This window comes from Nanorana parkeri, unplaced genomic scaffold (genome assembly GCF_000935625.1).
Source record: "Nanorana parkeri isolate BGI_ZX_2015 unplaced genomic scaffold, ASM93562v1 scaffold95, whole genome shotgun sequence".
Classification (NCBI taxonomy): Eukaryota; Metazoa; Chordata; class Amphibia; order Anura; family Dicroglossidae; genus Nanorana; species Nanorana parkeri.
This window is the reverse complement of record NW_017306363.1, coordinates 1,705,650-1,720,301: the sequence shown is the minus strand read 5'-3', so window position 1 is coordinate 1,720,301 and position 14,652 is coordinate 1,705,650. Positions and strand designations below refer to the sequence as shown.

Genomic DNA, 14,652 nt, shown 5'->3' with positions numbered 1-14,652 from the left:
GGAGGGGCCAGTGATGCAAGAGGAGGCGGGGCCCGGGGACTGAAGAGGAGGCGGGGCCCGGGGACTGAAGAGGAGGCGGGGCCGGGGACGGAAGAGGAGGCGGGACCGGGGACGGAAGAGGAGGCGGGGCCCAGGGACTGAAGAGGAGGCGGGACCGGGGACGGAAGAGGAGGCGGGGCACGGCGACCACGGAGGCGGACAGCAGATTGGGGCTGACAGGTAAGAGGTGTGCAGTACACCTGAGACCCTGCAGAGCCCACCATAGAAAGTCTATGGCGGGCTCTGCAACGTCACTCTCAAGTGGGCTGTTTGGTATATCAGGTGGGCTCTGCAAGGGACAAAACTTTGCTATGGGGCCCTGTGATTTATAGTTACGCCCCTGAATAGGACATTGGCTAAATTTCCTGTTATAGGCCAAGCATTTATGTAACATTATTTTCTTCCTTCCAAATACAAAAACAAACAAAAAAAATCATGAATAGTGAAAAACTTTACATACAAATACAGAATCCTGTATTCTACCAGGAGTTTAAAGCCTCCATTGGTGTTATGACAGGCACACAGTGGAATATCTTATAAGGATATTGGGCTTTATGATTAGCTTGCATAAATAATCAATGCTCCCCAAATGCCTCATAACTTACTACCTGCTCGATGAAGGAACTGTACGTGGTCCTAATGTGTTTCTTATTAACGAGATTTAATACACTTCGATTGTCTAGAGATTTCACTAACACACCAGCTCGGAATGATCTAAGATCCTAATTACATAGCTTTAATATAATGTTTTAATCTTGGTGCAGTTAAAAGGCAAATATAAATATTTTACAAAACAAAGTAACGTTGCTTTAAACGTCACACCTTTTAATGAAATTTATAAGGAAAATTACAGGATTTTGTACTCATCATAAACTTCTTTTCTAGGTGTCCATTGAGGGACACAGGAAATTCTAAGCCTGTGGGATATACTGCTGCCTGCAGAAGGACTGGACATTGGCAAAAAAAAAGTGGGATCACTAAATCAATATCAGATGACCCTCCAGCAGGGTGGACCAATAGTGCAGCCAAATAGCCCTAAGCTCTAGAATGTTGATCAGAAGGCAAGATTGTTCCTTTGACCAAGTCCCCTACACCAAATGGGTGCCCAGGACTCTTCCCCAGCCCTACAAGCTGGAATTTTTTGTGAGGATCTTCTAAAAGATGGGAAGGAAGGAATTCACAAATTACAGAGCTGGATTCCTGAGCCACCAAGTTAGGGAGAACCTAGTCCTTGGTGCCAAACTAATCAGTCTGTACATGGACTGTACTGACTTGTCTAACCACAACAGAATGTTGCATTGGAAGGGCCTCGAGTGAAACAAGGCAAGGGGGACAGCACATAGGGGGACTTAGGAATCTGATGCAAAAGCAGAGAATTGGCGGACTTCTGGACTAAAGAGGAGAGAGTCAAGTTTCTCTTGAGAGATAATTACTAGACCCAAATACTCCAAACGATGAGTCGGTTCTAGCACTGATTTCTAAAGGTACAGGATCCGTCTAACCCATTGTAATGTCTGGTCTGTCAAGGCTACAATGTTCAACAGAACCTACATCGATTGCTTCTCCTACAGGAGGTTGTCTAAGTATCCCACAATGGAGATGCCACAAGAGTGCAGTAAGGCCAATAGTGCAGGGGACCCCCAGCAATGCGTAAAAGGTGCTGATGCATTGAAAAAAATGGGGACATGCTTTAGGTGCATGTTCTTGATGTCCACAGAAATCAGGAAGTCTCCCTGGTTCAAGGAGGCGATGACAGACCCCGTGGATTCCATGGGGAATTTCTGAGTTTGAATGAAGACATTCAATGCTTTGAGATCCAAGATCGGACCGATGCCCCCTTTGGGTTTGGAAACTATGAACAGGTTGAAGTAAAAACCCTAAAACTCTTCTGGCTCAAGCAATGGGGCAATGACATCCTGATCCAAGAGACTTGAGAGGCCTACCTGGAGATCTGCTAATCTATGCAGTGACACAAGAAGGTTGCAAGTGAGAAACTGAGGAGGGGGTTGGGAGAGAAACTCTAGCTTGTAGCCCCTGGAAACCAGCCCCTGCATCCAAGCATCTGAGATGAAAGCTGTCCAAGAGTCTACAAAGGCTAAGAGACATCCCCCCACTCTGGAAAGTGGAGTTGCACCTTAATGCCAAGGAAGGTTTGCCTAAGGGTTTGGTGGACTTTAAGCTTCTGACCTTGTGGGTGGAATGGGAATACAACTTAAGGGGTTTGGACTTGGGGGTTGCTGGAGTAGTAAAACAAAAAAAAATCTCCAGCATGAGACTTCACCAACTATAGGCCTTCCCAGACTGTGCCTTAAGCTTGGCCAAGGAAGATAGGTGCTCTTGACAGCAGTAGTGTCCTTGATCCAGAGAAGATCTTAAGAGAAGTTGTCCCTAGAAGGCCATGCAGAGCAGCCGCTTTTTAGGCATGGGTTCTGCAGTTCAATGCTGCCAGCAAGAACAGAGGTCTAGATGGGGCCTACAACCACTTATCAGTTGGGTCCCTAAAGACAGGTGTAACCCTTCACTAGAAGGGTGGTTGCTTTTTAAAGGCGAGACAAGCAGGGACAGGTCAATTTTCAACAAAGTCCTCTTTAAATGGGCACAAAACTACTAGACTAACATGGGTAAAAGGCTAATAAGTGCTCTGCGGGAGCAAATATCTCGTCTGGGTGTTTCCAATCTCTTTAGAGGAAGCCATCGAGTGCACCAGAAAAGTCTTGGCTGTCTTATGGGATCTAAAAGACCTAAAACTGTGAAAAGTACTCTTAGAAGTGTGGCAGTCCCACTGTATCAGACACTATGCAACCATGTGGCGTTAAAGCTCAGGACATGAAGTAAGGGCCGAAGTACTCACAAAACCCAAACAGCTGGTAGCATTTAAAGGAGAACTATGAGGTGAGTGATTTTCACTCAGTTTCATAGTTCTAGCCGACCTGTGACAATGAAACTGTCATAGGTCGGCTCAGTAGATCGGGAAGTGAGCGAACACATACCGGCACTCGCTTGCTCACTTCTCGATCCTGTGCCGGCAGAGAGCCGTTATAGGGGAGGGACTGGATTCCGGAGCTGTACTGAAAAAACATATAGGCAGTCGTACTTGATACCGCAAAACCGGTATCGGTGCATCCCTAATAAATGGTATCTTATAAATGTATGGATCTCTGTAAACAGCAAACACTTGGAAGGTGGAGAGAGCAATGAAATAAGCTGAATGTTCCATCTGCTGGCTGGTTATTAACTACATAACATTCACTTGCAATGTTTGTTTATTTATTTATGTTAATTGCAGACTGTAATAAAGAATAACAATGTACACAACCAATATACATTTCCTTCAAACTCACTTGGCTTTCATTATTGAGCACTGTAACGGCGTGGAGTGCTGTCAGTGTTTTGCAACACACACAACAATCCACCGTCCTCCCCAGCCAGCGCACAGTATCAGAGCCATTGATCTCCATTAGCTCAGCGCCGGCATCTAACAGAGTAATCATCGTCATAAATCTTACTGTTCAGCTTGACTTTGGGAAACTTTCAAGACCCTCACAAGAAAAGCCAAACACAATTTAAGAACATTCCGCTGTTTGTCTGCAACGACCGAACTAGCTGCACTTTAATTCAAGCGCCGTCTGAATCAAAATGATCAGGCCCGCTTGAGGCTTTTAAATCGTGTTTATAAAATACAATTATGTGCTATGATGGATCGGCTAGAACACGAGCAGAAAAACCGCTTGCCTGTATTTTTATCTTCTGCAATTCGTTGATTTTCAAAGCTAAACTCCAGGCGGACGTAAAATACACACTTTAAGGCAGCTGTGCATTCATTGATACATCATTAACTGTTTCTTGTGATGCAAGATGTGTAAGTACCTGAATTTGACCTGGAGCAGGAGCCCAGACTAGGAGAGGGAGAGACAGAACAAGGAACCAATCAGGAGTGCTGCAGTGCTCATGTGCTAACACAGAACATGCAAATAGGAGAGAGGAGAGTGATATAGACATGAGCGTATCAATTTGCTGCTTCTCCTTTCACTGTCCAGTCACAGGCTGCGGGAGGCACTAGACCTGTTAGTGTTTCTTACTTGCAGTAGAGAAAAACCAGGTATCCTGCCCTGCCTGAAAGGACTATTTTGTGTGGCAGAGCTGTGTCAATCTTGTAACTGGATGGACATAAGTGCCAATCATTTGGTAGTTCAAACAGCTCCTCTGGGTATTTAGCAGTTTGCCTGGAGTTCAGCTTTAAGCTAGCTGTGGTAAACAGTAGGGATGCACTGATACTGATACCAGTATCAGTATTGATACCGAGTATTTGGGCGAGTACTCGTACTCACCCAAATGCTCCGATACCTTCACCTATACCGGAACTTCCAGTCAGAGGGAGATTTCCTGACCGGCAGCGACACAAGGGAACATGGAGACGGCTTCCATGACTCGCTGCCCAGCTTCCTGATTGGCCAGGAAGGCGGCTCCATGCTCATTGGCTGACTCAATGCCGATTGCCTGGGAAGCCGCCTTCCCGGCCAATCAGCATGGAGCCAGCCAAAAAGCTGCGGCGTGTCATTACCCACATATTATGCACATTTACATAAAGGTGATAAGTGGCCACACACCTCTAGCTGTAGTTTATAGTGTTTTATTGAACGATAGAGAGAGAGATAGAGAGGGACGGACGGACAGACGGATGGATGGATGGACGGACGGACAGATAGGTAGATAGAGGGAAAGAGAGAGAGAGAGAGAGATAAATAGATAGCTATAGATAGAGAGACAGACGGGCGGACGGACAGACGGACGGCGGGCGGACGGACAGACGGACGGGCGGGCGGACGGACGGAAGGACAGACAGATACTATAACATGATAATAGCTAGATTCTAATTGAAGAAAGCTTCTGCCAAGTTGTGTAAAAGGCTGCAAGATATTTGAGCAGACATTTTTTTTTTTTTTAAACACAGTTGGATTCTGAGATTTGTTTCCTCTAATGCTTTCATCTCTCTGATTGCCATTTTCATTAATTTCATTCATTTCCTGATTTCCATTTTTATTAATGGCAATCAGTAGAAATGTTTAGGAAGCGCTAGGTATAAGAGATATGATCAACACACTTCTTTGAGTTTCTCCAACATCCTTGCCTCCTGGTGCACCCATAAAGGCTTACATCAAATTAAAAGGTAGTCTTAAGGTGCCCACACACCTTGCGATAATCGTACGATAATCCTGGGAAATCCCGCGATCGTACGATTATCGTAAGGTGTGTGGAAGGCGTGCGACCTCTACTACTGTAAGGTTGCACGACTTTTATCTTAGGAACATGTTCGAAAACATCGTACGATTTTCGGCTGGTTTGTGGCATGTTCGCAAGATAAAAGCCGAACGGCCCGGTGTGCGCAAGCGCACACTGCACGTTCGGCATTCCGGTCATCGGAAGCCCGCCCCGCTTGTGATCATCGCAAGTGTCCAAGATGGGCAGATCGTACATTTTTTTAATTACCTTACAACCATCGCAAGACTAAAGTCTTGCGATGGTTGTAAGGTGTGTGCCCAGCATTAGAAAAGGACAGTGATTAAGAGGGAATCTGCTACAATGTACAAGTTAGGATAATACTTTAAAAGAAAGGCTGAAAATTACGGAAGAGCCCTGCTCTTGCACCAGTTATCCACATTTTCCTTCAACTATTAATCACCATCTATAGAAACACAGAACAAATAACTCTAGTGTAGTGACTTTCAAACACAGAACTCTGTTTTTAAAATTCTGACTTTCAAACACAGAATTATATTTCATATTATTTTTTGTCATGGCCCCAGGGCTCTTCCGGAGAAAATCACGGAATTTTACCCATTAAAACTTTCATTTGCTTGCACTGGGAAGACAGCTAATATGCAATTTAAGTCCAAAATCTTAAACAAATCTAAACTCTGCCACATAATATCTAAACAGATTATACAATATTATCTCTGGATATTTGCATTAAGAGCTCCTGTTGCAATACATAAACAACTGTTTTGGGGCTTTCTATGACTTCCCCAACTAAATATTTAGGATTAAATAATGTTGTATGTGGTCAGTTTTCCTTCTCAGCATTTCTTATCTGAGGAAGTCAGAAGCAGGAAAATAAAGGATCAGTTCCCATGATACAATAGAGATTTGAGCTATGTGCAATATTGTGCTACCAGAGAGAGAAGCTCGTCACTCTGCTGCTTCTCCTTTCACTGTGCAGTCACAGGCTGGGGGAGGGGCATGACCTTGGAGCATTGTTTAAAGTGGACCTTTACCGTTATCTTTAAAACGACAACACACACCCCTTTAGAAATGTTTAGTAATGACAATCTAAAAACAGATACTTCTAGATAATTGCCGGCTTTGTTTTCTTTGCTTTTCTCTTTTCTTTCCCAGTCTTCTGACAGTGGGCATGTTTACTAAGGGCAGATTATTAGCTCTCACTTTACTTCCTGAAACTCTGGCACATGTGACTAGGACATGTGACCATGCACATCATCTCAGGGGAGGAAAATGCCCTGAGATCTCGTGAGATTACAGATGAGATTTCCCAGCAATGCTCTGCTGATGAAAAGGCAATCCCAGTGTGCATTGCTTTGGCAAACTGTACACTGCTTTGGCAAACTGAAGACATTTTGACCTTTCAAAGCAGGAAGTGAATGCTCTGCAAGTGTAAGTATTTCAGAATCACAGCATTTTACACATGTCTATGTTATTATGAATCATCATACATAGAGGGATGCATTGGTAGAATTTGATTTTTGAGTGTAAAGGTCCGCTTTAACTGCAGCAGTGAAAAATCCGTCAGACAGAGCTGGGCTGTATTGAAGAGCTGGGTAAATCCCAGAACTGGAGGGACAGATATATCCTTTGTTAGGTAAAAAGATGACATATTTGTATTTCATCTGTATATTTAGCTGTTTACCAGGAGTTTAGCTTTAAAGCAGCAGCCTTTGTGGTACATTTCAATAAAATGAACAATTCTGAACATTGTACTTACTGCCATCATAGTTGAGTGTGGCGAAATTGGCTTGTTTCTCTGCACAACCAGCGCTGTTGCACACTCTCATCTGTAGCTCATACCAGGCTCCCTCCTGCAGGTCATAGAGTATATAAGACTTGGACAGTGATGTTCTCTGTGCCAGGGTCCACACTGTTGTGCCAAAAGGCCGGTACTCTAGGTTGAACGATGTTATTGGGCACCCACCATCATTCCAGCCAATGAGATTAAGCCTCACCCGAGTGCTGTTGACACTGGCGAACAAGTCTTGCTCCTTTGAGAATTGAGGTTCTGGGGAGACGTACAAAAATAACAATATAAAGCAACATTACTTTACACTACTATACAATACTACCAATATCTTCACAACATATACATTTTTTAAAAAGTATGACTTATATGTACCAGAAAAAGACTTCTTTAAAAAAAAATCAGTTCAGTCACCATATAATAAGCGCAGTAATCAGTTGCAACCAATCAGATGGCTGTTTCTAGACAGATTAGTTAAAAGTGAATTCCAGGAACAAAGTTTGAATTGGCCCTCCCCATCCATTAGCAAGGAGATGTCCCTCTTCCCACATCCTCTTTTCAAACATAGAGAAATGCTTGGTGGACCAAAGTCCAGCCATGGTTTGGCAAGGGAGTAAATGTATTTTTAAGTCATTCAACAAACCCAGGTGGCCTGCAGGTGATATCTATATCTGCAGCCGTTGATCCATAGTAACCTGGACCTGGACATAGACAGGTTCCAAACAACAAGAGATTTACACCCAAGCTGGAAATTGGTTGGTAAAGTCATCATGGGCTAAACCATTGCTTGGTAACTGGCTGGTGTTAGAGGTTTTGTAAATACAGATATGTGCAATGGGGCGAGACACAGAAAAATGTATGGATTGGTTTAACAGATGCTGCTTTGCCTATCCCATGTGTATCATTAGAATAGAGGTCGGAGTTAGAGTGTCCAATGTTCATTTTATCACCATCCAGATCCAATAAATATTTATAGAAACAGAATAACTCTACCATACTAAGGGGCTGATTTATAAATCTTCTGCCCAGAATATAGCTGGGTGAATTGCTTTTGCCCACCATTACTACCACTAGATCGCGCTAAGGGGCAAAGGTGCCATCTAGTGGCGCTAATGCCAGCATTCCCCCAGTTATAAGCTTGGCGGAAAATTAAGAAATCAGCCCCTTTGTATACTAGAGTTATTTGTTCTGTGTTTCTATAGATGGTGATGAATAGTTGAAGGAAAATGTGGATAACTGGTGCCAAGCTGGGTATTTATGAGAAATCATGTTTGGACTGGAAGTAAAATAAGTAGTTCTGCAATACAAAGCACTTTAAACCCACCTTCATGTACATGACCAGGCTGTATACAGCAACTGCCAATGTATTATTATTGTGGGGTTCAAGAATAGAATGATGTTGCTTATGAAAAGCCTGATTTCTACCCCTTGCTGGTATCACTAGTGTGACCAAATACTTGCAATGACTATGTTTCTGAACCGAGGGGCTTTGGGGTAGGGACTTGCAGCAGAGACAGCTGGGTCAATGGTCACACTCCTCCTGCACCATTAAAGAAACCTGTCCGCTAAGGGAGGCCACTGGAAACCTGACAACAGTGCATACATGTTACTTTGATCCCCACCTTTGTATCATAGGAGGGGAAAGGGTCAGGCTCAGTCTAATAGAAATCTCCCAAGCTGTAAAATCTTCCATCACCTCCACCTGCCTGAGGCACTCGCTCCCCAGAACTTAAGAATTACCTTTTGATCTTAACTTTTTGTGGGCAGCCTTAAATTCATGTCGCATGTGTGATTTTGCTACTGCCAACACATCAACAGCAGAAGAATCACCCAGGAGGGCCTTACAATGACCTCTACAGAACTGTCTGCTCACAACATCTCACTGAGGAAGCAACTCCATCAAAACAGGTAACAGTGACAGGCTCGCTCATGAGACATGGTCCTTGCTGCTGCCACCTTTTAACCTCATAGCCCAGACATGGCCCCACAGGGGTCTTTATTGAATATATCGGGGGCAGAACCATCAGTTGCATCAGGACCAGAATGCAGAGATGCTAGACTTCTGATGTGATTTACAGCTTTCCCTATTTACAGCTACATTACTGCAGACTAGCAAAAGTTTAAGAAAAAGTCCCTCTTCTCTAATAAAAGTGATTATCTCCCCTTACTGGCTTTATATTCCTGATTAATGGCCCGTGTGGTGTTAACAGGCAGGTGTCTAATATTTATAGCAGCAGCTGATGTTCATAAAGAAATCTCTGTCACACTTCATTACACTATAGTTGATCGTTGAATGGAGCAGCGCAGAGACTTCTGCTGTCATTAAGCTGGGTCTTGCCACTGCATGTCTTGTTCCCATAGCTATATGCCTAAAGCAGAACTTTCACCAACTGTTATATAAGAATCATTAAAGAAATGCTAGTGCAGCAGTGTTACTGCACCATGACAGCAAAAGGAGAAAAAACACTTGTTCTAAGCACTGACCGCTTAGCTGTTGGGGTTTCTTTTGCTGCATTAATGCCAAAGAGGGAGTGGCCAGTAGGTAGGTCCTAGGGTAGTAGTGAAAACAGCTCACTGAATAAGTAAATGGATTATCAAACTTGCCAAGGCTTCCGTTTGATTGCCAAGCTACACGTAACTGATTCCTCAACAGACTCTGTTGGGGGAAACAAGTATCAACCAAAATTGTCCTGTAAATGAAAGGACTTCACACTTGCCTGGTTTGGCATCTGTTCCTTGAATCCTTTCTTATCACTGCCCCTAAGAATCTTCACATCAACACACTTCCAGGTGTCCCTGATGACTACACCCCCCACCGCATTCCATTGTTACTCCCGTTGTTTCCTATGCCAATACTGCATCCTATAACATCTTGAAGCCTGTCAAAATTCTATTTGGGGTGCCATAGCTCTGCAGCAAAGGCACCAAGCCAGGTAAGTAATTAAGTATGAATATTCTTCCTTCACCAAACATTCTTGGTTGATACGTTTTTTCTTATTGACAGCTTCATTTTAAAGAAGCTCGTTATTTGCTCCAGCTCAAAATCTGAAGGTGCAATGACTGATTCCTCCTGCTGTTCTGTAGGGTTCCATACAGACTTTCAATTAAAGAGAGACATCGTGAAAGCATTGTGCGCTCTCTTGAGAAAATCCATAATTCTCTATGACTAATATCATGGAGGCACCTTGAATCAAAGTTCATTTTTAAATAAAGATTTTACATAGTTGAGACAAAAAAAAATCAATTGTTTAAAAACCTAAAAATAAATCCAAATACAACTGACCCAAAACCAAAATCCCTTTCTTTATAGGACAGATCTTGTGTTAGAAGGGTTAATAGTACAATAGTGTCACTCATATCCATCTATTGTATGAAGAACTACTCCCTACTAAACTTGCCAAGGCAGCAAACTGGATTTATTGACAATGAAGGTAAGCAAACACTGCCTGGCCTGAGGAGATGTATGCAGGCTTATATTCAACCTGCATACATATTTATAAGCACGAAAATGCGATTTATATTGAAAATGAGATACAGTTGTGAAGAATAGTCAGATCACACACAGATCAGAGAACAACTCGCATTGCCTGCAATGCTGCTGGTCTGGAAAAAGATACTGGGACTCAACACCGAGCCCCCGAGGCACAAAGTGTAGATTTAAAGTAGACCCGTCAGCATGTTAGAGTGAATAAACTGATACAAGCTCCCAGCAGAAGACACCACGCCTCACGTCACCTTCATATACCTTTTCGTCAAATTGTTTCTGGCCCCTGAGAGCCCACAAACCTTAGTAGGTGCCACTGAGAGGCAGTGGGCAAGTACCGTGGCTCTGATTGGTCTCCGAGTCAGTATTTGTACACACTGTAAAGTTGGATACTGGGGCTTTTGAAAAGTGTAGAAACCTCCTGGTACCTGATGTTAAGCAGTTGCTCTATATTACACAAACTCTCTATTACAACTCTTTTTAACTGACTGAAAATAGTCTTGAACCAAAGCTTTTACACATGTAACTTTTCACTCGAGGCACTCCTCATTGTACACACACAGAACTACCAGCCCGAGGACTCAGTCACGTGCTAGGTACCTCCCTGAATTAGTGTATTCCAAGACCAACACAAGGTTCCAACAACTATGTATCAGGGAATCCCCAACCACTACTACGGTTGTCCACCTACAATTTTAGTGTAGGTTTTGTTTCCACACAGGGGTCGAAGGCCTATAAAGTACATTATGACCCCCCAAAAAAGCAACCATTTCCTTATGCTGGTGGGGATAGCTCTACCACTTGAAGATATGGGAATGGGTAAATCTGTGCTGGCTGTCAAGACATGTACCCCTGACCAACTGGAAAGACAGCTGCACAGTGGAGTAAAGGCATGGCAAATTAATAAATATCTAAGGCTGAACAAGCTGTACATGAGCCTCATGTGACCTATACTTTCCTGATCTGTGGCATGCCTCCATGCTCCTTAGTCCCAGTAGGGAACTGAACATAGTCTTGAACCAAAACTTTTATGCATGCGACTCTTCACTCGAGGCACTCCTCATTGTACACACACAAAACTACCAGTCTGAGGACCCAGCCACCTGCAAGGTTCCAACAACTATCTGTCAAGGAATTCCCAACCACTGTGTCAGGAACCGAATCTGAACCCAGGGCCTCTGCTGTAGCTGGCAGTGGTTCTACCTGCTGAGCCACCTTAGAACCTTAGATAGCTCCTTGCCTGACCTCCTGTGTAATCCTCAGTTAAACCTAGTTTCTGCTGAACTCTGAACTCCTCGTTCCTCCCTTGAACTTACTATTTAAGCCACGCCTCTGCACTTCCTGTTTGCCAGATTATTGTGCTCCTGCCATTATCTTGCTTCCTTGCTCCTTCTGTGTTACAATCCATTCATACTGCTACTTGTGTACCGACCTTTGGCTGCCGATTCACTTACTACTATTATCGTCTTCTGCTTCATACCTGATACCTTTGGCTACTGACTTTGGCTTGATCTCTGACTACGCTTCTGCTTGCTCCTACACTACTACCGTCTGATTGTGTACTTGTCTAGTACCAAACTCGGCCTGTTTGACTACGACTTTGCCTGCTGTTTCAGCTACTGGACTCCGAGCCTGATCCAGATCGTGACACACTGCTTTGTTTGTCCACCTACAGTTTTAGTGTTAGTTTTGTTTCCACACAGGGGTGGAAGGCCTATAAAGTACATTATGACCCCCCCCAAAAAGCAACCATTGCCTCCATGCTGCTTAGTCCCAGTAGTTGGAGGGTAACCAACGGAAGTGGGCAGAAGACTCATAAATAAGTTTACTTTATTACTCTGATGTCTCACTGCCTACTATGACCTCATCCAAGGTGCAGATCATCTCACTGATTGGTCATTAAGTAACAGTATCCTTGATGACCATCCCAACACTAACAATGACAGGACAATGTCTAATGTCAATGATAATGTCTGCAATTGTGAGGAGCCCCAAAGGGGCAAAGTAGATCCCACTGCCATGGCCAACAAGGTCACCAACAGCAAATAAAAACACACAGGCTTATGTAGATGGGCAAATGCTTTTAGGGGCAGTCAACTAGCATTTGAGATCAGTTTAATATGCTTCAGAGACCCTTTTGAGTTCTTTCAGAGAAGCTTCTGATCTCATAAGCTGCACAAGGTTGCTTTTGCATTGTAATTGACTTGTATAGGGTAAAAAGCAGTTCTAATGCAAACAAAAGCCCATGCACACAAGAGATGTAGCTTTGGCAGAACACAAGGCTTAGTTTCATTCATAAACACATGAAATTCAATCAAATAACTGGATAGTTAATAATTACTTCCTGCTTTTGGTGGGCAGGACAAGACTCCAGTACCTTTCCCAAGGGTTTTAGCCTCTATGATCTCACTGATGCGCCCGGGTCCGACTCCATTTTGGGCAGTGAGGGTAAATTTGTACCAGGTGCCACATTTCAGGTTTTCTAAGCGGTATGAGCGCTCACTGGGACTGATGGGTATACTGCCCCACTGCTCGCTGTTATCCTCTGAGTATTGGAGTATGTAACCTGCAACAGAAGCACAGAACGGTCAGTGCATTTCAGAAAGCATAAAAATATGTACATAGCTCTTATACAATAGTATTAAACGTTCCACAGAGGAAGGCTTTTGTGTATTTTGGAGGTGTAATTTTTATGGCCTAGTCTAGTCCTATATGTTTTTAATTTCCCGGCCACCTGGCACTGCTAGTTGATTTGGTTGCGGCAGATTTGTTCTAGTCATATAGTGTCAGGCTTTTATTTTGTCAGATCAACAAAACCTACTAACTACTACAGAGCAAGAGGGTCTGCCAATTTGTTATATACTTTAAATATTCATACTATTCAGTAGTTCTCCACCTGAGGCCTTTTTTGGTTCTCACAACCAAGTGTGTTTAAAAAAAATAACAGTCCCCATTATGACTGAACCTCAATCATAACCTCACCCTAAAGGGTACCTACTGTCACTGAAAAACATTTGCCTGATACAGCAGTTTATGAGCTACTCCATGGCTATATCCACCATTCCTTGCTTAAAGTCTGAATGATCTTTCAGTTTAAATGAGATCAATACTTCCCAAGTGCAGCAAAAGAAAAGGTGTGCAGAGTCCTGGCCCCCGTTCAACCTGTCACATACTTTCTAAAGCGCGTCAATGCAACTCCCATTCTTTTCAGTGGTGTTCGTTCACATCTGAGCATTGTGTCACCTGTTGCTTGTAGTTCCAAAAAGAACTTGAGTTTCGTTTCAAGCAGAATGGCACATTTTGTGACCCCATATGCTTCATCGGGGGTGCCAGAAAAAAATAGCATTTTGTTATACCTGAAAATGCCTAAAAAAATTGCACCAAAAAAAAGCCTCAAAATCACCTGAAAATGTTCATACGCATGAATGGCTAGCCATTCTGCCGATGGTGATTTATCAAAATTGCTCCTATGGAATCGCTCCCCCTGTAGCTGAGGCAGGAAGATGTCACTCCCATTAATATTGTTTACGATTCAACAGCATCCAGGCCAGCGACAGAACCACATCTTGTTGCATCTGGCAAGAGAGGGAGAAATCCCATAGGGACAAACAGGCAGCCTCTTAAATGATTCTAGCTCTGCCGGCCTGTCTCTGGTGGCAGAATTGCCCATCTGACATGAGTCTTTTAGTTGGTTTTCTTTAACACCTTAATGAGTAGGTAAGTCAATCCTTAAGGCCAACATATTTAAAGCAAACTGATCAAATTGCAGAGAGAACTGACCTTACTCAATGTACATCTAAAAACCTGAAAACTATTACAGATGCTTTTTACTCAGTAGATTAAAGGCCTCTTCACACCAAGGCCGTGCATTAATCGATTAACACATGGCCTTGGTGTGAATGAGCCCGGAAAATGCAAATCTACAGCTGCCAAGGTAGTCTGAGGGTTTCAGTTGCTGGGTTGGAAGAAACTTTATCTCATTCCATATCTATTTCTTCCATATGAAAACAAATAAACCTTTATTACGCTCAGGGCTGGATTTACTCTCCCTGCTGCCCCAAGGCCAGGTTCCACAATGCAACCTCCCCCCCCTACCCCCCCC

The 14,652-nt window shown here is 43.4% G+C and overlaps 1 protein-coding gene across 2 annotated transcripts in view; it reads right to left on the bottom strand.

The window, feature by feature from the left end:
- Positions 1 to 14,652, bottom strand: part of DSCAM (DS cell adhesion molecule) — a 399,852-nt gene that overhangs the window by 87,073 nt on the left and 298,127 nt on the right. Inside the window, exons 25-26 of one of the 2 annotated variants that reach the window (XM_018552699.1) lie at positions 12,892 to 13,116; positions 7,037 to 7,327 (exon numbers count right to left, since the gene is read on the bottom strand). In XM_018552699.1, coding sequence (XP_018408201.1) covers positions 7,037 to 7,327; positions 12,892 to 13,116 — 516 coding nt within the window. The remainder of the gene's footprint in view (positions 1 to 7,036; positions 7,328 to 12,891; positions 13,117 to 14,652) is intronic. The other variant, XM_018552700.1, reaches the window with a different exon arrangement.